The following is a 26,449-nucleotide window of genomic DNA, read 5'->3' on the forward strand; positions in this document are numbered from 1 at the left end:
CTAAATATATATCTTGTTATAAACCTTATCTTTCAATAAATTGGAACTTTATTTTTCGAAACCCTTACATTATCATAAAGATAACCTATTTAGTAATTTATCAAATTTCATCATTAAAATTTCCAAATGTTTTCTATAACGCACATAATATATTCTTTATAAATAAATCTTTTGTAGTAAAAGTTCAAATACTACTTTAAGCCAGTGTACATAAACATCGGCAGTTAATCACGAACATGAAATTCGTTTTGCACGAAGACGTCAGCCAAGAATCTTGTCACAAGTATTCTTCCTCAGCCATATCCCATCACTCTTTCCTTCGAGTCAGCTTCAAATTTCCCCGCAGAACAACAATCTTCCCGCTCCCATTCGCCTTGCTTCCGCTGTTTCCCCGGGTTTTGCACCATTTTGTTGCTGTTTCTCTCGCCTTTATTCCCCGGCGAGCATGCGGTCGCAAAGCAATCCCGTCGGTTCTCGGGCTGTCGATTTCCGTGGATGAAACGTCAATCCCAAGATAAAGTGGCGGAATACAGGGGCAGGATCTCGCGGCTGTATTACGCGCGCTCGAACCAACCCCCTCTATTCGGGGATGCAGAGGCTTGAAAGTTAGAGCCGCTCAGGGAATCCGACGCGACCGATAATTGAGACTCGGAATTAAATTAGCGGAACTTCGAATCCTCGACCGGCGGGCTCGTCCCTTCGGTGACTTGGCCGGAAATGCGTTCAGCTGCCTCAATCCTGTTTCCCTCGATCAAATCGTTAGGCGAACTGCTTTCCCTTTCTGATAGCCCGTCAACGCGCCAATGGGAGTGCAATTGAATTAAAAGGGCGCGATGGAGAGTTGGACGGAGATCGTTTATTGACCCATTCGAAACCAACGACACATCATGCGCGTTCTACGTTATTTCATTAATACAACTGATAATACGTTATATACATTGGTTCATGAAAGTATTTAAACACTTGTAACAGAACATTTTTAGGTCCATGTTGTATATGCTATACGAAACATTTTGCAATTTCTCTAAACAATTTTCATTTCACTCAATTCATACCGTAGACTAGCTTTTTTATCGAGTAGGTACATATATGTTTGTAATGAGCACCTTGTAATCTAATAAATTTTGAGATCGTCTTTAAAATTAAATAATATCACGATGACAATCGATTCGAAATATTTTAAAGAAATTAATATTATCGTTAACATTTATATATTCGCATTATATGTAAAAATTTGCAAATTAACGCACCAGTCTGATGGGAAATTCTATTTAATACGTATTAACTTCCGGAAAACAGGTGTTCTCCATAAAGATTTGCTTTGAAGAGCTAAAAACCTCGCTTACCAGTGCAATATCCCGCCGTACTTATGTACAACTTTTCAGTATGAATTCCCTTAAACCCTGAAACACCATCAAAGCTTTGAGAGTCGTGTCCGTTTTATACGCGCTTTTCCACATATTTTTCAAGAAAACCAGAATCATTAGCCCGATCTCACCGGGAAAGAGATTGTTTTCTCGAGCATCAAAGAGATTTTTCCATTCTGCGGCTAGCTGAGAACGTTGCTGGTCCTTTAGAAGAAAATCCATTAGGATTCTCAAAGAGTCTTCCTCCGTTAACGCGAAACACTCCAGGTATTTGCATGCGTTCCAGCTTAATTTTTCATGGTACAAATGAAAAAAGTTCGAGTTCGATTAATAATAAATTTCTCCCAGGGTGGTATCGTGTTCGAAGGGACCATAGTAAATGTTAATCTACGAGAAGGAGACACGCGACGTTTCTTTTTATCACTGGACGAAGCCTGAAAGCTTTATGAAACTCGCGAGGAGTTACATTAACGATAAAGTTGACAAATCGTTTTGTTAGCGGCATGAATAAATCGTTCCAAATCGTGTTCTCGTGGGCTCGCTCATTCTTTACACTCGAATGCACCCTTAACTACGTAGGTACGCCCTTATCTGGAATTTTCGATGAACACGCGAATACCACGTAATCGAGGATCAGTGAATTTCGGAAGAATTTTCTTAGAATTAAAAAAGGAGAATCTCTCACGACGAATAAATAAAAATAAATGTTTTATCGACTAATTTGGAACGTATTTAAAACGCAATAATGCTAAATATAAATAATAAGTATGTAATAAAATAATACAAGGAATAATACGTATCAAAAGTTTTATTCTCGTGAAAAATTACAAGCGAGGATAAAGGGAAAGAAATTACCTCCTGGATGTAAAAAGACCTATCGACGCCCGTGGGAGAGTTAATTATTTAATTAGAGGAAAATAATGAAAAGAAGGTAAGGTGCCTGATTGTTACATCCTTTCTCTTTTAACTCTATAACTCTTTATTTGGATCGCATTGTATTAATTTAATTATGTAATGACAGGCTTGCAAAGGTAACAAGAAAAAGCTCGAACGAAAGCTTTTACGGAATCGCCTGTAAATCTATCTGGCTCGAAGCATTCTAATAATTGAAATTACGATCCAGTTAAAATTCGCCTCCTGTTCAAACACTGACATTTAAAGCAATTAACAATTGTTGTACTGTGAAACGTAGAATTCAGTTCTCATTTACCGATACGCAACTAATGAATACGTACGGATATTATTTATTACGTACGCTCACTTCTCGTTTGCCCACTTTTTAATTCCTACTTTCCTCTCGTCTGCCAAAGGAAAATATTACAGAGGCTTAAAAACGTCCAATTTAAATTTTCCAAATTACCATAGAATAATTAAGTTTATTTATTCATATGTACGAAATCCAAATTTACAAAGAAACAACCACGAATGAAAATAAGCACATTATAATACATACACAGGATTCTACGTAGTTATCATTAGACTATGGAGTTTTGTGCATTTATGGAAAAGTTAAAGGCGCAAGACTGCACTAAATGTACGCGATGTACGAACGTATATAAAATACATAAAATGTAATTTACGTATTACGTTCTAAGTAAAAGTATTTAGTAAGTGTAAATGTTCCAATTATATTTATCACGATTTGCATAAATATTCTCGGTCTATTTGTCGCGAAAATTGAAAATTGAAACATTTGAAATCGCTACTTATGAGAAGACGAAGCATCCGGTACGGGCTAATCTTGCTCTTTTCGCTCGAAGCTCGTCCAATCTTCCACCACGATCCGGCGCAGCTTGTCAGCCTTAAAGATTTATCTCGCAGCGCGAAAGATTGCTCGTTGCAAGCCTACGTACAGTCGATAGGAGCGATATAGCGAAATTGTGAACTTGAGCGTTTAGTAACGACATCCACCGATGATGTAACCGCGTCTAACATCTGTAGTTACCAGAATCTTCGACTTTCATTGAAAATTCGAACACGCGTTGTTCCGAATCTCAAATTATCAAGATTTATTTAAAAAGAAATAGAGAAATGCAGCTTGGAGAAGAGGAAGTAACATAGTGCAGATATGTACAGCTAGTTGAGAATGAGAATGGCGGTCCAATGGAAAAGACAGGCATGGAGTGGCACTGATTGCTCCGAGAAAACTTGCTTTCCCTCAGGGCATCCCTCTGATCAAGCTTCTCACCTCTCTCCCCCTAACATCCCTTCTTCTACATACAACTGGACTCACGTTCGCCTTCTCTTGGTTTCAGATCGCCGCTCGGTTTTAGCGATTCAGAAACAGCCACGTCGATTTCGGAAAGAACCACGACCAGGGTCGTGCAGCCAGGAGAATTCTCATGGAAACGGGAAAAAAGTATTCAGGCTGGGCCATGTTCTTCCCTCCTGTGTTCGGGGGATGTTTTGAGTGCAATTTAACTTGCACAGCGGAAAGAGTGGGTTAGGAAAGGAAGGTAGGAACAGGCAAAAAAGAAGCAGAAGTGGCTGGCTGAATCTCAGCCGCGGGCCACGCGAGCTGCAACTACTCAAAGACGTTTTGCATAACGAAGTTACGAAGCGATTCGTTGGCGAAGAACGTTGTATGGCCTACGAAATAACTCGAGACTCGTCCCGCTGATTGAAAGTACCTCTAGAACATTGTATCGCTTCCGGTGACGGCTGAGGTAAGTCTCTCGATGCAATCTTGACGGAGTTATAAGACGCGTGGAGAAAATTGCCGCGGGTTATTTTTTCAAATAAATCGAGCATCTCGTGGAACGAAGATGATCTTGGTTAATTGTTGACGTAAATGCAGTTGGAAGTATATTTATGGGAAAAATTTATGAAAAAGTAGCCCTTTCGTTTTACTGATAGTGCTTTTATTGGGAACGTTATTACGTTAGGCTTTATGATATACTATATGAAACAATTTTATATTGTACATTAGATCGTTATTACTGCAGGTAACTAATTCTAGTAATTAGTTCACGTGTGTCATGACGCGAAAAAGGTCGAATATCGTTGGTACAGAGTCACAATTACGCTGTAGCCTGTGCGAATAAAAAAGAATCGATACGACAACCGATACGCAACAAAATATTTGTTGAAAAGCGAAATTATTTCTAATGTTTAGAATTAAGCGAAGGTGATCTCGGCGAGCGGTCGGCAGACCTTCGAGGCCGTGGCTGAAGTCGTGTTCGACGGTTATGCTGCTGGCGTCGCTTCGAGTGGCCGCCAGCAAATGCTGTCATGCTCTTGCCATGCCAGCCGGCGGCCAGGAAGAGGCCGCTGGTCACGAGGTCCTTGAGCAAATCGAAAAGCTGCCTCGTGTTGATTATTATCCTCGTGTTGATCGGTCGCGAGGTATCGCGAGCTGCCACGCAGATCCGCTACGCTTCGCGCATCGTCGAGACCAAGAGCGGACAGATACGTGGGATTCTTCAGGTATGTATCGATTTTCTTCTCTTCGAAAGTCATTCGTCCGAACAAACGAGCCTGTGGCTCAGCCGAATATCGATTTCAAGGGTTGCCAAACGGATGGGCAATGTTTTAAGCAATACGATCCTATTATACGATAATCCACCGTTTAATTATTTTTTGGAGCTATCGAATATTTGTATCGTTATTAAGTTTAAACATATATTATCGAAAGTGTATCTTTATAAAATTTTGGAAGATTGTTTGAATTTGTTAAAGTACGGAAAACAGAAGGCTTTGAAATTAACGATGAAATCACGTTTCGTCGCAATTTAAGGCCAATTAAAGACACAGGCAACTATTAATATTCTTGTTACCGAAGGTTTTGGTACTGAATATTCTTCATTATTGTACTTATTGTTATTATTAAAGTTGTTATTATATAGTTTTTATGATCTCAGAACATGGAGTTCCTTTTGTAAGATAATAACAGATCGATAAATATAAAAATATTCTACCATTACGTATTTTTTAAAGACCAGTCATTTTAGCTTTGGTGGAGATAGCTACATCTCAAATGCCGGTAGTTCTAGTGTTAAAACGTGCAAAAGATATGTGACATATTTGCTTCGGTTCTAACAGCTTGATTTTAAAACCAGGTTTATTCTCAAAATTCGAGTTGTCGCAGAGGTAAGAATCTTTCCTCTGCGTTATTCTTTGACTCCATCTTTTTGGACAGATCCAAGTATCCAAACAACAGTAACATCACCCTCTCGATGCTATCAAGTAGGAGATAAAAAGCAACGTATTCGAAGTTTTCTCAACTCGTACGTCCGAAGAATGAAAATAAAACAGAAAAGGAGGAAGGATCGATCATACTATCAGATGGTTTACATATTGAATACATAACCCTTGTGCACGTAGGGAGCCTGAAAGAGTCCGTTGTAACGCAGATTGCGTCACGAAAACTGGATCAGTCGGCGAATAAAATTCCCGTTAAAGCGTTAAAAATCTGTGTGAAGGTGGTGGATTCTCGATAAAGAGAGCAGATTCACTGTGTCCTGGTTGTAAAGCATGCGATCGTATAAATAATTTCCCAACGCGATAACTATGTATCGCATCGCGTTTAAGCTCAGAAATCTTTGCCGCGGTATTCATGGAATATTTGAGTACATCGATTTCTGCCATTTTAGCGGCGCGGCGAAGCACACTGGCCCCAAAGGGTGGGAGAGACTATCGAACGAAATGGTTACCTGGGCTAGGAATAGAGTTTGAATATCCGATGCAGTGGAAATATGAATCCGAGACCGCGAATATGGATACTGGAAAAATTCTCTCCACCGCCAAACGTCTTACTTTCTTGCAGCTAGTTTTTAGTCGTTTTTGTTCGTTCTCGTAGCTCTGATCCTGTGGAACGAACCGTGATGGAAATTAAGATTATAGTTCCGATCTTGAAAATGATTTTTTGGAATCTTCGAAGATGATACGGATGCTTGGTTTATCGTAGGACATCGTGTGTGATTATTGTATAAATCAGTAGAATGCAACGTGCAGCGTAGCTACTAGTCTTCTACGTTCCTTGTATGTATATTATAGTACTGATTAGTATAGGAAACCATATAAAATAGTATACTTAAGATTCTAGATCTATAACTTCTTTATTCGTGAAACAAATTAATTTATTAAACACCTTAACAATGAAAATAAAATTTCCACGTCGTTTTTCTGATCAAGAAATACACGCGTAGATTAAATAGTTTCCCTAAATCAGTCTTTTACATCGATTTTATGATTTTGACGCGATAATTGGCATACGTATTTGAAATGCTCTTTTACTAAAATACTTTGAGAAGTTTCCCTGCTATTTCCCCTTTTTCGAGATCCTGTCCAATCGCTGTTTCGAATTACAATAAAAATTCCACGTGACATAATTCCATTACCTAACAAATTTATTCTCGTACAAATCGTCTATCGATTTCAGCCAAATATTTATCACAGTTCGCCAATTGGATTGCAATGACACGCAATAACTACGTTCGCTAGCACAATAGAACGTCGGTAACTTCTAATTGCATTTGTAGAGTTTTCAAAATTTTTCATATAGAAAACATAAAACGTAAATAACATACCGAATACGGGTGTCATACATATCCATAGACAGCAGCGCTGCAATAAATATTTTCTATAATTTAGTTCACCAATATTACTTCCATCATCCAGACAAACTCATCGGTTCATTTCAATTATCCTCCATTCAGTTCCTTTCTTTGTTTTTCTTTTTTCTTTTCACTCGAACGACACTTCATCGCTCTGCTTGTATACAAAATAAAAGGTGTGCTTTTCAGAGAATTGTTTTTTTTAAACATCGGTGTCGTCGCGTCTATCATTTGAAAAGGAAATATTCGTGTCGGATTTTTACGACGTCAATCAACCGGCAAAAACGACGCCAACTTGACGTTTACTGCGACAATCGCCACGTCGCGTCGCGCTGCGAGACGTGAATTGCGTTTAATAGATATTCATATCGACAAGGGAAAGGATCGATGGACGTCGAATGATTTTATAGGCAATCCAGTACTGTGACGAAAGCGGACAGCCAATTTCGCGAGCGTGAAAAGTATCCGCCGATTGTCGAGCACCTTTTATTCAATCTTTTATCCGACCCTCTTTCCGCCAGTTTAAGCAATTCAAGCGATAGCAAGCATCGTCGTTTTTGAATTTTAAATCTTTCTCTTTTATATCGGGTAACGTAGAGCACTCGAACGCTTGCTCGATAATACTTGAGATCGTTGATAGAAAATCAGTATATCGGCCATTGAAGTTTCAAGCTATTGGATATTTTTAGACCAACTGATTTACGAACTCGAGATTATAAACCGAATCTGAATTTTATATATCACCGAGCAAAAGTTTAAAGTCGCTACGTGTCCCATAAAGTCAAACAATTTTTAATCCTGCAACACTCTTTAACTTATTTCCCATCCAATTATATTTTTTCTGGCAATAAAAAATATCTTCGGTTACAACTAAATAAAAATTATTATTATCGATATGTATATTCTCGCTTCAATTTTACGTTAAACATCTTTTTGAAACGTACAAATTCAAAGATCGTAGCAGAGTCAAGAGCCAATTCAGAATTTCGCTACCTCGGAACACTCGTTTGAAATTAGAATTCTGACGAACAAACGTATCGCTCTACTACCTTTTCTTTTTCAACCGCGGAAGAATGACGATCGTGGAATGAATAACGAATAACGGGTCAAGCTCGTTCTCGCAAATCTTCCCTTAGAAACGATCGTATTTACAGATCGGTAGGGCAACGCGCTACGCCGACGTAGCGAAACGATTGACATTGCGACGTTTCTCTCTTGTAGCACTCAATCGCGCGAAATGGAGCGAGCCAGGCGAACGAGAAACGAGCGAGTTGCAGCGCGTAATGTAAAGACCAGCAGGCGTCCCGGGCGAAAAACTTTTCTCGTTATCCATCCATCCAACGGGACTGGCCAGGCTAAAAACGCTCGGTAAATTACGGGTCCGCAGTTCAGCCGGAACGACCGCGCGCTCCCTCGTTTCCGTTCCGCGCGGAATCGCGCAAGATTTGACACCGTTCTCGTTGATTCTTTTTGCTCGAAACCGCCCTAACCTTCTGACGGCTATCGTTGGTTTTGCACGGTGAATTTCAGACACGAAGAATAAGAATTTTCTACGTGTCTTCGACAAATAGCTTGGTAAGCTTTTTTTTAGATGTAAGCCAAAGAATATGATCGTAAGGGAAGCGAATAATACGTGACAGATTTAGAATTTACTCTGGATTTTTGTATCGTACCAAACAGTGTTTTCGTACTATGATGTTGTTTTACCATAAATACGATGGATTTTCTTTGAAAATTTAATATTATTGATCATCGCAGTTAAAAATTCTGTTTACCAATTCCTTTCAGAAGCTTTTTAAAAGCACTCGTATTAAGTATTAATATTGAACATCCCATAGACGTTTATAGTGTGAAATATTGGAATATTAAAAATTTATACAACGGAAAGATCCTACTAAAACGTTGAAATTTTCCGTTTAAACCCATTTTTAAATCGATTATTAAATTTTTACGTATATATCGCCTAAAATAGTAAACAATTCTCTTTGATACCTCGACCGTGTACATAATTTTTTCGGTTGGAAAATTAAACGCCTAAGCGCAAACACAAGGAACGAACATTTCATTGGTCTAAAGTAGTCGAAGGAAGGACTAAGGACATACGTGCTAAAACTGACCGTATATTCAAGCTAAATAACACGTTCTGCTATTTAACAAGTCCCTCTTCATACTCTGAAGACTCTATTATAGCTCGTAGGCTATTTTTCTTTCTTCATCGGCTACCCCTCGTTTAAATACGCTCTTCTCTTTTACCCGATCTATTACGGGACGAAGCAATTTTTTTGCCAGTCAGTCCTGGCCAGTAGGAATTGTTCGAATTCCACTTGACGGGGTTAAAACTTTTCCATGCGCCACCGCGATAATGAGAATTACGATCACGTCTGCACGCGGATGGTTTCGAGGCAAAATTGCCGCCTGCAAAAAGGAATTATAATGATTCGCCGATTAGGCAGTCGCCTCACGTATACACCGGATTGCGTATCTCTCTTTCCTACGATGCTCGAAAGGACAAAGAGTGTAATAAGTGTGTTGTCTGGATCTTGATTCGGCTACGCTATACAAACTTAAGGTACATACCGTTGTCCTAAATTCGATGTATAGCGAACAAGGAAATTCTATAGGTCGAAACGAAAATCAAGAATAACAAAATTACTTTGCAGATAGCACTTTCGACAAAATCAAGTTTAAAAACTTGTCACGTATAGACGAATTTGCATAATCGCAACTAGAGAGAACAGATAATCGATAGGAGATTATTCTAATACGACCCCACTGAATATCCAGGTTTATTAACTTGATGGATAATTAACTGTTGAAGTACTTTTTTGATCTCTGCCAAGTACGTACTTGCATCTATAATACTATATAGCTTGTAGTTTCAATATGTCGTTATAGTCTCATAACAATGCTAATGTAATTTCAAAATATTTCCTATAACACGCCCGATATATTCGTAAAAGGTATTTTCAAGTACGTAGTCGAATTTTTCCGTGAACCTTTGCGCACGTACCTGTGTATATTCACAAAATATAATACTTAAAATGATTCGGTTGGCAACTAAATGATTGCGGATTTTGTCATTGCCACCTAACATTTCACTAGTCTAAAGTAGCTGAAAGAAGGACTAAGAATATGCGTACTAAAACTGATAGTATATTCAAGCTAAATAACACGTTTTACTATTAGGTGATAATTACAAAATCCGCTATCACTTCGTTGCCAAGCCAATATATCATATATATTAATATATATATATATATATTAGAGAACAACCTTGCTACATATACCAACCACTCTAGTTCTCTCAAAACAGTACAATTTATAAATAAAAACGAACTCTTATCAACCGTTCAATAAATTCACACTTTCTAAACACCTTATTATACCATGCTTCGTAATTCACGATAAAAATTGTTCATAATTTCATGGCGAATAACGCTTTTCGTTACTATCGATCGTATTACGTTAATCACGGGGTAATTACGGAGTTACGTTAGTCCGTCGCTCAAACAGTCTAATATGTGCACGGTGCACATGCCGCAGTCTGACAATAATAATGGTCGGCCGGTAATACCAACATAATTACGGAACGATGACATTACGTTAGCTACCCGGAACGATGGACATCGTATACACGTTGAACGTTGCTTGCCAGTAACTATGACCTACTAATAAAATATTTAACAGTTTACATGTCAATTGCTGATGACACGCGGTACAGTCGAGGCAGCTGTCGCATCGCTGAGATTTTATGCATGATAAACTGACTTGCAAGTGGAAATGAAAATGTCTCGTCGAATTTTCCGTAGCGACGCGTTCAAAACTCGTGGCTACTTCGCGTGGATTTTTATGCTTCGGTGGAAAATTTGCAACGAATGACGATCGTATCGTGAATGAGTTACGAAAGGATTTACGTCTTTCAAGAAATTTAAGAGCCAAGTTATCGATGATCGTTAATAAAGGAAAGAACAATTAAGAGGTACGAAAGATCGGTATCAACAGATTGTTAGAATAGGAGAGAATTTTTAAAGTTTAGCAATCGTAAATTGAATTTTAAGACGTAAAGAGAGTAAAAGAAGAGAAACAGGGTACACTTTTTAAAGGATTTTGTTTTAAATTAGGTAATTAGAATGTTTGGAAAAGATGATATTAAAGGATCGTTGAAATAAGAAAGAATTTTTAGAGTTGGAAGATTATAAGCTTAATCAAAATAATAAAAAGATGGGAGAATGGTCAGACAGAAAGAAAAGTAGATTTTTAAGGGATCTTACGTTAAGGTCACCTAGCGCTACTTACCGTTTCCTTAACGCAAAATCATTCTGCTCCTCCCAAGGTATTCGAGCTTTTTTTCTAACCGTCTCCAATTTCCATTAGACTCACGAAGTTCGACTTTCCCTCCCCAACGAATTAAATTTACGAGAATTCGAGGGTAATACGGCCGGAACCATATCTCGAGGAACAGTGTAATTTCACAGGATACGGGCCGTGTGTACGAGATCTTTCTTTCTTTCATGAGGGCATTAGCGGAAAATTGCTCGGCTCGAAGCGGGGCAGCATAAGTACAGCTTCTCCATAAACTAAGAAAGCATCGTCTCGGATTTTCTAGTCGATCTATTTATCGCCGTAGCCCAGATCTGCTCTTTAATTCTTAAGCACGACCTTTCGACGCGTTCGTGCGTCTATGAACGCATTACGCAGTCCAAGTTGCACTAAGCGCGCGCTATTTTTTTTTTTTTTTTACTCTCGCGCTTTAATACGAGCTTTCAGCGTTATTCTTCTTTTCCTTTTTCCACTTCCTCTTTCTTTTTCTACCATTTTTTCCCCTCTCGAGGACAATGAAATATTTTTGTCCGGAGCACAACAGCGCGCAAATATTTGTGGTTTTCCTGCGGGCTCGCGAGATATTGGCGCGAAAATATATTTCGAAAATTATTTTAATGTCGTTGGTACTCGAGCGCGACGACATCTCTTTTCACTGGGAAATTGCCATGGAAATATGCATTTTTTCAAATTGACGTAATAAAGAGGCTGTCCATTGCGATTGTTTGAACGTTTTAGAAAGATAGTTCACGCGTTGTTGTATGGTCGTTTCGAGGGGATTTTTCACGGGTCTCTCTCGTCTCGTCACCACAAAATGGAATTTTTTCATTCAACACCGCGAGAGTTGGCGTCAATTTTTGCTCCCAACGGTTTTCAAAAATTATTCGCGGATTAAAAAGTATAGAAGGAAGCGCTTTTATATCACATGTAAGGGCTATCCGAATGAAGGCAAACTCGTATCACTAATAGTGTTTCAGTTTTTCGTGCCAACGCGAGCGTATAATTTATTTTACCGTATATACATACAAATCCCTTTAATTTTCTGATCTTTATGAAATTTTAGTATAAAACGTATTCGAAATTTTAATTACGCGCCAAATTTATAAAAGTTTCCAGTAATTATATTTAACGTTACCGTTGGTCCGTTCGTTTTTCTATTTAATTTTCAATTTCGTTTGACAATGAGTGCGTTTTAATAAACGTTTCTATAAAATTACAATAATTTATTTTTATAATAGATTGTAGAAAATATAAGAATAATAAACAAATAATAAAAGAACGAAGTAAATTGAAATACATTAAACGAGGAAATAGTGCAACAATATTGTAACAGTGATATAAGTCCATCTACGATCAGACGTATCACTAGCAGAGTAAGTGATACAAATATCGTTCTAAAGCATCTTATTTTTCGCGTGTTCGTAAAATATTTTAATCGACCATTTTTACAACACGTTCTTCCGCGTTTTATGCGTTTCAAGTGTCGCAGCGATGGTAAACCAGAGCACGGAGCACACATCGGAATCCGACTCGTTACAAACTTCAAAATCAACGCATCGAGCGCTCGATTTTCCTGGAATCAAAGTCTCGCAACAAACCGACATGAAAGCGAAAAAAGGGCCAGAAAGAGCACAGGCAGAGCCAAGATAAAAGAATAAACAGAGAGAGATGATAATTGCGTGGGTGTACCAACAGAAATCAATCGCGCGACGACGAGGGAAATCAATGACCCCGCGGGAATAAATAACGCATCAACAACGTTGCTTCATAGACGTTTTCGCCAGCACGAACGCTGATTGTCGACGCTGCAACGCCAGGTGAAGGTCGTTAATTTTTTACGGACTCGAAAACACAAGCGCGAACGAGGTCGAATCGAATCGTCAGGACGCTTTTTTTCATTTAAATATTTTCTCCATCCTCGTCGATTTTTCCCCGCAATCGAACATTCGCTCCCGTTACAATTACCTTTTTCTCTCTTCTTTGCGTGCTTTCTTTTCTCTTTTTTAAATAAAATCGCGAACCGAACTTAATCGGTGCTCGTGGTTTCAAAATTAACGCGAAGTCGTCAGTTTCCGAGCATTGGTACGCGTGGTATATTTTTGCTCATCGAGCTCTCGTTGTTTCCGAACGTCATGGAAAAGCGTTACTTTTTGATGGACCTGTTTGATTACCGGGCTTATAGAATTTCCGCACACGAATATTTTCACAATCGGAAAAACCGGAGGGAAGAGCGGCGAAGAAAGAACAGAAGCAGCGGCTGAATAAAAGCGGAAGATAAAAGAGAAGCGACAAAGGATAAAAGTGGAATAAAGAAACAAGGAAAGAAAGGGAGAAAATTAAGACGACAAAGAAAGAAAGCATTTGATTCGTTTGAACTTAATTTATTTTGGGACGTCAAATTGACAATGGTGAAAAATCCAAGCATTGAAATGTCCTACTTAAGTAGAAAATGGAAAGTGGACAGGAATGATGTAAAAATAATTTTAAACGAATTTATCATTTTTCATTTTTTCGTAGTATATTACATTCTTATCAATATCAGTTCCATGACACTGATATTATAAATCCTCGATAAAAACTTATCTTCCATTATAAAATTCCTTTCGACGGCGTTCAAGATAGAAAATGCCATAATTATAGAGGGCTGGAGGGTAGAAACAAGGCCGAGGGGCAAGAATTTTTTTCACGTCTTTCCAACATTGTCAGCTTGCTCTCTTTATCATTCTCCGGGTAACATCGCGAATCCTCCAGTTAATGGGAATTCGTGATTTTGAACTCGATGCAGCTCCATCGTCCTTCTCAATAGGGGTGGAAGAGAAGAGGCGAAAGTTCGCCTCTCACGGCCACCAACCGGAGGTGCAATTAACGTCGACGCGCACCAAACGAGATTTATTAGCCCTTCTGGTATAATTGCTTCCAAGAATGTCAATGTTTTCTCCATCCCTTTTCTCTTCTTCTTCTTTTTTCTTTCTCTCCCATTCTCCTTCTCTCTCTCTCTCTCTCTCTCTCTCTCTCTCTCTCTCTCTGTCTCTGCGCAATTACATCTAGCGAAAGCAATTATCGAGTTTCGTTAACGGCCACACGCAAACGTCTCGCGAATTTATACCGTTCTCTGAAGCGATTGATTGGAAATAAAAATGTTTGTACCTCAACTTTGTATCCATAGTTTCATGTATCCACGATAAATATACATAGGCGTTTAGAAACATGCGGAGAGTGTGAAAAAAGCGGTGGAAACAGCATCGAATATGCATATATGTATGCGAGTACAATTGCTCGCAAAAGTATTCGAACACTCGCCGTAGAAAATTTTTATAAATTGCATGTGTCATTTGAATTTCAACTTCGATACGACATTGTAATTATATTGGTCGAAGCGAAGCAAAAGTCACGGTACATAGCGCGGAGAAAAGCTTAATAGCGCATAGTGTAATGGTAAAATAGTCTGTCAAAGTTCGAAAATCTTTAAATTACTATTAGTTATTAAATTAAAAAATCTTTTCTACGATAATTCTTGTCTTTTTTTCGTCAAATTTCTGCCTTCCTAAAAGAAAGCTTCGGTTGTTCGAAAGGAGAGACAGAAATCGATCGTTCGATGAGACAAACTGCGATGCCCGTGGATTGCCGGGAATCCAGCAGATCTTCTCGTCAAGCAGAGATAATCGAAACGCAGGGGGTAATTAGGTAATTAGTTTTCGGAACAGGAACATCCGAGCCACGTTTATGTACATAAAATAGAGGATTTACATCTAACTGTGTGTTCCCGGGCAGAGATATTACCGCTAGAGATCTCGCTATCTGGTCTGCGCACACCGAATTCAAGTAACGAGGTACTTTTGTGGTTATTAGTGTCTGTCGAAATTCATATAGCTAATCGAAAATCCCATCTATCGGCGAATGTGATTTCAGGATCGTATCTATGAATTATTAGAAACTTATGTATACAGTGGCGAATAAAAGACAGTTTCAAATTATCGCTACTTTTCTTTACTAGTTTTACTAACTTTTCTACTAGACATTTTTTACTATTTTCATAAGCTATCTACAAATTTTTAAATACTTTCTTCGATTACCGAACATCTCATACATTACAGACGTCTCGTGCGTGAAGTTGATAAAATCATCCAAGCTTTCATTTCTTTGATATATATTTTTTGGCAATACATAGTACCTCGTGTATCTGTCGCAGGATTTGAACAGCAGACACTTTTTACTACTTTCATAAGCTATCTACAAATTTTTAAATACTTTCTTCGATTACCGAACATCTCATACGTTACAGACGTCTCGTGCGTGAAGTTGATAAAATCATCCAAGTTTTTATTCCTTTGATATATATTTTTTGGCAATACATAGTACCTCGTGTATCTGTCGCAGGATTTGAACAGCAGACACTTTTCTACTAGACATTTTTTACTATTGTCATAAGCTATCTACAAATTTTTAAATTCTTTCTTCGATTACCGAACATCTCATACGTTACAGACGTCTCGTGCGTGAAGTTGATAAAATCATCCAAGTTTTCATTCCTTTGATATATATTTTTTGGCAATACATAGAATCTCGTGTATCTGTCGCAGGATTTGAACAGCAGACACTTTTCTACTAGACATTTTTTACTACTTTCATAAGCTATCTACAAATTTTTAAATACTTTCTTCGATTACCGAACATCTCATACGTTACAGACGTCTCGTGCGTGAAGTTGATAAAATCATCCAAGTTTTTATTCCTTTGATATATATTTTTTGGCAATACATAGTACCTCGTGTATCTGTCGCAGGATTTGAACAGCAGACACTTTTCTACTAGACATTTTTTACTATTGTCATAAGCTATCTACAAATTTTTAAATTCTTTCTTCGATTACCGAACATCTCATACGTTACAGACGTTTCGTGCGTGAAGTTGATAAAATCATCCAAGCTTTCATTCCTTTGATATATATTTTTTGGCAATACATAGTACCTCGTGTATCTGTCGCAGGATTTGAACAGCAGACACTTTTCTACTAGGCATTTTTTACTATTTTCTTAAGCTATCTACAAATTTTTAAATACTTTCTTCGATTACCGAACATCTCATACGTTACAGACGTTCCGTACGTGAAGTTGATAAAATCGTCCAAGCTTTCATTCCTTTGATATATATTTTTTGGCAATACATAGTACCTCGTGTATCTGTCGCAGGATTTGAACAGCAGACACTTTTCTACTAGGCATTTTTTACTATTTTCTTAAGCTATCTACAAATTTTTAAATACTTTCTTCGATTACCGAACATCTCATACGTTACAGACGTCTCGTGCGTGAAGTTGATAAAATCATCCAAGTTTTTATTCCTTTGATATATATTTTTTGGCAATACATAGTACCTCGTGTATCTGTCGCAGGATTTGAACAGCAGACACTTTTCTACTAGACATTTTTTACTACTTTCATAAGCTATCTACAAATTTTTAAATACTTTCTTCGATTACCCAACATCTCATACGTTACAGACGTTTCGTGCGTGAAGTTGATAAAATCATCCAAGCTTTCATTCCTTTGATATATATTTTTTGGCAATACATAGTACCTCGTGTATCTGTCGCAGGATTTGAACAGCAGACACTTAGATCCCGTAGAAGTGTTCCGGGGTATACCGTACGCGGCACCTCCCGTAGGAGATTTACGTTTTCGACCACCGATATCGCCGATCCCCTGGGACGGTATCAAACTGGCGGATTCCTTCGGCGCGGTTTGCCCCCAGCACTTTCCGGACATCAGCAATGACACAGCTGCTTTGTTGCAAATGCCTCTAGGCAGATACCAACAGCTGAAACGTTTGTACATGTTCCTGACCAACCAGAGCGAGGACTGCCTGTTTTTGAACCTGTACATACCCGGCAGTGGTAAGTAGAAGAAAACTCTGTGTTACGTTTCTCCTTTCCTTTCTTCTTGTTTTTACTTGTGTAACAAGCCTACTTTAATCATTTTTATATTTTATTACTTTCTAGATGTTGAGAAAGAAATATCAACATCTAGAATATACAGCGGAAACAGTGCTTTTGCAACTAATCGTGAAACGCATTGTTTGAATAACCGAATAATTTTACTTTTATATAGAAAAAGGACAATTCACGTTTTTATCACAGTTGAAAATAAATCACAGGAAAGCGCTTTATTACATTGGAACAAAAAAATTGTCTCTTTTTCATAAGTAACACTGTGGAACTCCTCTTTCCATTTTTCCTCTCCTTTCTGTCTGCTCCTTTTTTTCTTTTTTCTTTTTTTTTGGTTCATTGCGTAATTAACAAACTTATATCCAACATTCGCGGAAAAACGCCAGGGAAACGTCACGAGTTGCTGACATAACGTTAATGAGGGAGAATAAAAGGAAAGACGAGGGAATATGTGTCGCGCATTAAGTATCTAATTAAACGCGCGAATCTCGCCTTTATATTCGCAAGATTCCAGGTGTAATGCTCGTAATTAATTAGCACGCGTTAATAACACACGGCCAGGAAATTTCGAGCCTGCCACCTATCGTCTGTTTATGGAATAATACGATATTACGAAACAAGTTACTTCCTCGAGTAATTAGTTCCCAAGTAATTACGACCTTTATGCCTGGTATTGTCGCGAAAGTAAAAGCCGCCTCGTATATCATTCGATGAACGTCGTAGTCGAATTTACGAGAGCAAATTCACGTCGGTCGAATTTACATCAGCGTTGAAAATTCACTGCGATCTACTAATTTTTTAATAAATTTCTATCGACGAATACTTGGATATATGGTGAAAAATAATTTTCATATGGTCAGCAAATTTTTTTAATTAATTATAACGTACGGTTCTTGTACGAGCTTCCCCTAAACTCCAAAGAGTTTGCACCTGCTTACATTTAGACGTGTTTCTGAACGAACGACTACTCTTGTTCCGCATCTATAGATTACTCGATGGGAAGAAAAAAAGAGAAATAACGTGTGAACACGGAGGACGAAATTGCACGATGAAAAGTTGAGATTGGAATTAAAAGTTTGCCTTTCGTGGTCTTCCCCGGGAATTTGATGGCAGGGAAATACGCATTTGTTATGTAATAACGTGTTTCAACATGGGATAAAGTAGATTGCAAATGAAGTAATAATAAACAAGAGAAAAGTATAAAGAAGAGAAAATAAGAATTAGTAACAAGATACAATGGAAATACTCGAAATTACAAGAACACTTTTTTTTCACACGAAATGCAATTTCTATGCAAACACGCGTATAACGTATATGACTCTCGTTGGAATTATACATCGTAAATAGATATAGAGTAACGGTATATCTTAGTCGTGGCCAATTCTGGTCTTAATCAACCACGCATTACCGCGCCAGGTCTTCTCTCCATTCGGAAAAAAAGCCGGTTCACGATAACGAGCGAAATACTCGTTTTATTTTCCCTCTGTTTCACCACACAAACCGTGTATCATCCCAATCAACGATTTAGCCGAATTTTTTCCACCGGTGTCTCTCCCTCGTACACGATGCAACACAAGTTGGGGTGGAAAGGGGGATGGTTGTTACGTAATCGAGGAAATCGCGAGGGAGCTTCACCGTTGTTGTTTCGCCGTTTTCGATCAGGCGAGCCGCTGCCAATTAAATCGGTCGAGCGGATTGTAACGCGATAGAGAAATTGAATTTTCGACGAAACCAATAAAACCGTCGTCGCCCGCTAATCGCTTCGCGTCCGTTTCCGCTATAGCAACCGGTTAAAGAGCGATTTGGCCGTGATTGGAGCGCGATTAACGATACCTGACCAACGTGATATTACGGTGACAAGTAAACGGATAACAGGCGGAATTAATCGTGCAGAAAATCGATTTCGATCGACCATTGAATCTCTTCTAGTGTTCTAAAAATTCCTAAAAGAAAGAAACCAGAATACAGTTGATTTATATTTTTCGCGCGAAACAGAGTGGAATTTTCGTTATGGAATTTTTTTTATGACGTGATAATGATTTTTGAGTTCGAAGGTATATACGATGCTTCAGTTTAGTTTGCCTGGAAGTTTTATTTTACATACTCGTCAGAGTTTATTTTACGATGTACTTGATGGTAGTTTTTATGATACGGTTTGCGGTTATGGAAGGAATTTATTATCTGCATAAACTTCGTACAGGTTCCTGTAAGCGTGAACAAATCGATATACGTATGTACACGGGGATAATGTAATATTTGAATTTGTCATAAATTTCTCTTCGTTTATTACGACAAAACAGATTTTGATTATTGGGTATTGAAAATTATCGTAGTACTCTAAATCAAATAGACGAAATAATTCTTGGCATAAAGTGAAAATGTTTGCTTGTTTCAAGGAAGAAAACTATTCTTTCCTGTAGTACTTCGATTTCTTTACAAAAAGAGGAACACGTAAAATTGCAATAAAACCATATAATCTAAGATAGACAAATATGAATAATATTTCTTAATAATGAAAATGTGTTAAAGGATACATGCAAAATGTAACGTAATAAAATTATATTTTCCAAGTTAATAAACACAAGCTCTACGCGTGGAGAAATGCAGAAGTTATTGCAACGTAACTCACCATTACTAGGGGTAACAAGCCGTGCACTTGGAGCAAACTGACACCACGCTGTTCCGGACGTAAAACCACCCCTTGCGTCTAATGAATTTAAATCCAGCCAATTCAACCTGCTCGTCGTTCTTCCTCGGTCTGAGAGTTTCCCTTATGAAATCGCCCAACGATCTCTTATCATTTAATTACGCGTTGTTTCACGGTAGAAGGACACTTTTGGAGGTGGCGTTAATGATGAACGACGTGTTTTCGAAATATATGGGCTACGTGAATGCAGGCCGGATTATTACCATGGTAATAAATCATTGTAAGATCGATTGATCTCGATAACGAGGTAATGGCTTGAGTTGTCAAGGTAAATCGAATGTTACGTTACGTATTAAAGATCTGACTCGCGCATCTCTTCGACGAATCAGCTTGTGATTCGTTAATTAAAATGACATCGTTAAATGGAAATATTATATCGCTTCGTCAAAAATATTTCTTCAAAATATATTAATATAGGGAGGAGATACCGAGATTTTGTGAAATACTATTAGAACAGATTACGATATTTTAATAATGATACACATATAATCGCGATATTAATAATAGTAGATTTCAGAATTGAAATTATGAAATTCCATAGGGTCTCGAGGACTAGAAGCACCATACGCCGTGATGGTGTACGTTCACGGTGAAAGTTTCGAATGGGGAACGGGAAACATCTACGATGGGTCCGTTTTGGCAAGCGCTGGACACGTCATAGTAATCACCCTTAATTATCGTCTTGGAATCTTAGGTATGTATCATTTTTATACATATAACGAGAATTATAATTTTTAACCAACGAATAAATCGCTTCTTTCCACGGTGATATTATTACAGTTATGATAAATAGCCAAGACAATATTTTTGAGATTCAGATACGTGTACACGTAATATCAAAATTACGCAACGACGACATATAGACGCATTCAAGTTGCAGGCTTTGCCATTATTTTCCTTAATCGATCGCACATAAAATCCGAAGAAAAAAGCACGTGTATTCGCGTAACGCCATTTTTATTCGCGAAAACTGAAAACGTAAAATGAAAGTAAAAAACTGTAAGTTCTCATGAATAATGCAGGGTAAATAAGAAAACACAAATAAAGCAGGAACACCGAATAAATAATTCATCCAACTCGGATGAATTCTTATTCCCCAAAAGCTTGCTCATTATTCATTTGCCGCGTTAAACTCTGTCCAAACGAAACGTACACACGTGCACGGTTCTATGGCAGAAACACAAACGACACAGTCGCATTATTTAACGTTATAATTGCGCGCGTCCAACGGTCGTATAAATCCATCCGATAGCGGATTAATATTTTACGGTTCCTTTAGTATATTCAATTACGGTATCCGCGAATGTAGAAACGAACTGTTCCCTATGGTATCCGTTTTCCTGTAATCGAACGGCACTCAGATATCCGGCATAACTTTGTCGTGGAATTAAGCACGATAAAAAAAAGATAGATCTCATTTGCGATATAAATTGTATTTTAATTGTATATCATTTTATGATATGAAACCGAATAACGATAAATTACGATAACGATAGAAATAATAAATAAGAGAAGATTTATTTTTAGTATGTAATTGACCGGATTATTATTGTATCTGTTGAGATTATTAGATGTATGTCAACAAAGGACCGCCTTACAATGGATAAATTGTAAGGTAGAAAATATATCTTAAATACTGAAGTGTAAATATAAGTCGGAATATAATTGAGCTGGTCCAGATCCACAGGTTAGCAGTGTTACCCTGTGACCGAAAACCCTGAAGCCATCGTCGCCTGTCTACAGTTTATGGTCTGCCTTCTTCCCAGTCTTTTGTCTATGCGCTGTCGATGGCTTCAGTGCTTGAGAAAACTAAAAAGACCAAATGTAGAGGTTTCTTAGAAGTGGTAATCACTTCAACAATATCACACAGTCGAAGATTACTGTTGAGGTTATTAGATGTGTGAACAGAGGGACGCGTGGATAAATTGTAAGGTAGAAAATATATCTTAAATACTGAAGTGTAAATACAAGTCGGAATATAATTGAGCTGGTCCAGATCCACAGGCTAGCAGTGTTACCCTGTGACCGAAAACCCTGAAGCCATCGTCGCCTGTCTACAGTTTATGGTTTGCCTTCGTCCCAGTCTTTTGTCTATGCGCTGTCGATAGCTTCAGTGCTTGAGAAAACTAAAAAGGTGTAGAGTTTTCTTGGAAGTGGTGACCACTTCAACGATATCGAATATAGATCCTTTATCGTATAAGGTTTCAAATTAGTTAATAAGTTCCTAATGATTCATCAGATACACATAACTTTCGTAAATGTATTAATATCTACGAATAAATAGTAAGAGAATCGAGGAATATTCAAAGATAGAAATAAGAGTAAATTTTTACTCAAATGGAAAAGAAAATTAACATAATATTGTACATATTTTTTTGAAAAAAAAATAAGGTAGAGTCAAGTATGGTTGGCCATGTTCCAGGTTTCTTGAGGACTCGTCCGTATCCAGACAGAACGCCAGGATCTGGTGGAAATCTGGCCTTGAAGGATATCGCTATGGGATTACGCTGGGTACGTGAAAATATCGCTGCTTTTGGAGGCGATCCGACAAAAATCACGTTGATTGGACACGATACTGGAGCTGCGCTTGTGAACCTCCTTCTACTTGCTCCTTATGGCAAGGGTGAGCGAATTGAATTTTATTCTGTGCAATACTCGCAGCAAGATAAAAAGACACACGAACGCGTTATTTCTAAAGAAACGCCTCGTCTTTCCTCTCCTCTATCCTACGCGTTATCAAACACGCGAAGGCGACGTCAAAAATTAAACTTTCTGCCTCGTATTAGAGAGAAACTGCAAGAGTTGAGAGTTAGACTTAATGTATGATATATTCCTGAACATCTTTTATATAATATTTCTTCATAATTCTTGATAAAATAGGATCTTTACTCGCTCATTTAACCCTCCTACTATCCTCCAACTTTTCTATTTCAATCTTGCTCTCATTCTGGCAAACAAACAAGATTTGCAATGTTTCAGCAAGATGTCTAACGTGTACAATTGAAACAAGAAATCACGCGTATCGGTAAGAGTATTTTAAGAGCTTGAGATACTTATTAACATTAGAAAATTATAATTGGACTGAAAATGAAAGAACGCGGAAAGATAAAACAAAAACACACACATTTTTCCTAATTCGTTTTTTCAAAGAAAGGCTTTCTCTCCGATAAAATATTCATTTTTCTTCTGCCTCGTATTAGAGAGAAATTGCAAGAGTTGAGAGTTAGACTTAATGTATGATATATTCCTGAACATCTTTTATATAATATTTCCTCATAATTCTTGATAAAATAGGATCTTTACTCGCTCATTTAACCCTCCTACTATCCTCCAACTTTTCTATTTCAATCTTGCTCTCATTCTGACAAACAAACAAGATTTGCAATGTTTCAGCAAGATGTCTAACGTGTACAATTGAAACAAGAAATCACGCGTATCGGTAAGAGTATTTTAAGAGTTTGAGATACTTGTTAACATTAGAAAATTATAATTGGACTGAAAATGAAAGAACGCGGGAAGATAAAAAAACACACACACACACATTTTTCCTAATTCGTTTTTTCAGAGAAAGGCTTTCTCTCCGATAAAATATTCGTTTCTCTTCTGCCTTGTGTTACACATTACAGAATACAGCAACACAGTGATATAATCTGGAATTCCGATGAGCATTAAACGCTTGTTTTCCAAAAACTAAACACATTCGGCCGTGTCGAAGACAAATTGCGAGAGTCGGAAAGCCGACCACGATGACGAAGGACCGTACAATAACAAGCGGCATGGATGAAAATCGATTCGAAATAGAGCAGAAATATCGCGTGTCGGTCGCGATTAGGCGAAATCCTGGCTAGCCGACACTCGATAGATTAATCGGCAAGAGATTAGTCTGGCAAACCCGACCGGATCGACGATCGAGATAGTACGACATCTCACGTGGGATGGGAGCAGGGGACAAAGGGAAGAGGGATGAAAAAAATCGTGCGTATTGATCTCGCGTGGATAGTGACAAATTACGTGGCTTCGTTTTATTCCTCGAGAACCGAAAATGTATTTTTTATTGCACTCTCTCTCTGTAGTACAGATTGGACGTTCCACTTTTTGGCTTTAACTACTGGAATTTGGTTTTTCATAGTTGGTGGGATTTACCCGATGGGATCGCGATATTCCTGGTATTTTTTCATTCGCTTTGCTTTGTGCGATTAGTGTACAGTTAAGAAGAGAAAATGGGTTTCAATGAAAAGAAATGATGTTTCGTTTGCCATTTTTGGAAAATGGTGAAACCGGTACTGTCAGTTGATGAAATGGTTCGTTAATTGTTGGTTAAGTTAGACTACGTTCCTGAAGCTAATTCAATTTGTCCGGAGATTGGTTTAATTTGGATTTCGATTATCGATGAAAGGTTTATCAAACCTTTACAATTTTTATGTTAAATATCATTTAGATAGAACAGTTGGTTCTTGTTATAATTAATTCACTGAGAATTGTCCGACGTTGAAGGATTTGAACAAAATGAGAACAGATAACCACAGAAACGTCGACGTGCTTCTAAGAAAAATATACATGCTCAGCTGAAGTGCAACGTAAATGTTCGTAAAGTATAATATTCCTATAGAAACTCAAGCAACGCGTAGCAACGTTAATTATACTTTGAAACTGCGCTGACCCGCGAAATAAAGCACGTTTATTTATCAACGAATAATTAAAAGCACACCACGTGTGCTCCTGTTATTACTTTATTTTCTGCCTGGCAAGAACATTGACACTTCCTCTCGAAGTTCTCGTTCATATTAAGACGCACTAGAGATCGATTATTCCCCTTGTTTGTTGTCGATGGAAAATAATCTATCATCGCACCTGTTTCTCTTTAATGATAGTTTGCGAAAATATTCTCTAACATAATGAAATACTAGAATGTGAATAACTGAAAACAGAATTTCAGTAACAACAATAAACCCAAAGGAAAGAAATATCAAAAAGAAAGGGATTCCAGAAATAAAATATAATAGCCAAAGGAATTCTGACAAAGAAGAAATACCGAAAACGCTGAAGCAGAAATACCGATAAAATAAAAGACCTCTGAGCAATAGTCGCAGCAGTAAGAAAAATACCAACGATAAAAGGACCGTTCAAAACTAACAAAAGATACCATTTTCGCAATTAATAATACGACGAGTTACGTTTAAAGACTTCTCAGGGAAAGAAGGATATTCAAATCTCGAAGATTTTCTAAGAGACCGAGATATATGCGGGGGAAATCCGTGAAGAGCAGCATTAGCGTATTCAATAGCAGGTAAACCATCAGGCACTCGATACCGCATTAGTTTCAACTACAAGATCCACCCGAAAGGAACGACGAAATTTAAAACCGAAATCCACTCGGTGAATACCGTGGAGCTGTAGCACTGTAACAGGACTAAACCGTACGTACCACTACCGTGGCACTCGAGGATGCATTTTGTTACAAGTCGATATCCGAATCGGTTTTCGAGATACGAAGCACGAAAATCGGAGCACGTCGAGTGCACGGAGAGCGTTGAATGGTGGGTGAAATTTCGTGACCCACTTCTTTCCTTTGGAAATGCGTACGCGTCGCCCTTATAATAGTAGGGAAAAAAAGCGCTGACTCGGCGGCTGTCACCGACCACTGCATACGTGCCAGGCTTGGGACAGGTCAGTAAGCGCGAGAGAGGACAGCCGTAAAGGAACAGCAAAAATGATGTTTCCTTCGACAATATCTTCGGGACAAGAAATCGTATCATCGTGAAACGGAGAGCATTTTAAAAAGTACGGTTTCGAAGGAGAATGCAGCAGAGGTTTTAATGTCTTCGATGGCTTCACAAAATATCGTTAGGATTACAGCGAAGAATTTTTTCCTCCATAAAAGGAGATTTTCATAGCTCGGTGTATTTTTCTAGGTTACTCAAAGTATATCTATTTTCCTCTCAAATTCCAAGTCGAAAAGTGTTCGAGTGAAACTCTCGGTAATTATAAATAAACATTAAAAGTGTTCGCATTCGTAAGGGGTTCGACGCTCCATAATTATGTACATCGCAGCTGGTTATGCAAATTCCTATTTCTAAGGGGTACTGCTTGATATTATAACGAGTACTATACGAATACCTTTGCGTATTGGGTGTACTTTTGCACCATTAAATTTGTCATATAAGCAAAATTATCCAAAGTAATAACTTTAACAACCACACGCTCGATACGACGATAAAACTTCTCGGCAAGAAAAAGATACAGAAGAATGGTAAATTCTCTTCGTTTTTGTTCGATTACGAAGAAAGCCCTTGAAATCGCGTATACAAAATACACGAAAAACGTCCGTAAGAAACGAATGTTTCGTAGCCTCGGCAACAGGCCGTAATTTCCTGGAACTTCCTCGAAATTCACCAGTTGGAAATGGCGTCAACGGGAGCGAGACAGAAGCATAAAAGTCGAGGCGCGCATCAGCTTGATTCCTCGATTTCCAGCATCACCATCGGCCGAGTGGATTTTTACCCGCGTTTCCACGACGCGTCGGAAGAGCCTCGTTGCCTCGTTTTATTCACAGGAA

The 26,449-nt window shown here is 38.1% G+C and overlaps 1 protein-coding gene across 8 annotated transcripts in view; it reads left to right on the plus strand.

The window, feature by feature from the left end:
* Positions 1-26,449, plus strand: part of LOC132906223 (neuroligin-4, Y-linked-like) — a 374,014-nt gene that overhangs the window by 327,516 nt on the left and 20,049 nt on the right. For all 8 annotated transcript variants that reach the window (XM_060958211.1, XM_060958209.1, XM_060958210.1 and 5 more), the window contains 5 exons: positions 3,623-4,033; positions 4,483-4,793; positions 16,838-17,135; positions 20,435-20,587; positions 22,316-22,516. In XM_060958211.1, coding sequence (XP_060814194.1) covers positions 4,599-4,793; positions 16,838-17,135; positions 20,435-20,587; positions 22,316-22,516 — 847 coding nt within the window. In that variant the 5' untranslated portion in view covers positions 3,623-4,033; positions 4,483-4,598. The remainder of the gene's footprint in view (positions 1-3,622; positions 4,034-4,482; positions 4,794-16,837; positions 17,136-20,434; positions 20,588-22,315; positions 22,517-26,449) is intronic.

The sequence above is a fragment of the Bombus pascuorum genome, chromosome 4 (genome assembly GCF_905332965.1).
Source record: "Bombus pascuorum chromosome 4, iyBomPasc1.1, whole genome shotgun sequence".
Classification (NCBI taxonomy): domain Eukaryota; kingdom Metazoa; phylum Arthropoda; class Insecta; order Hymenoptera; family Apidae; genus Bombus; species Bombus pascuorum.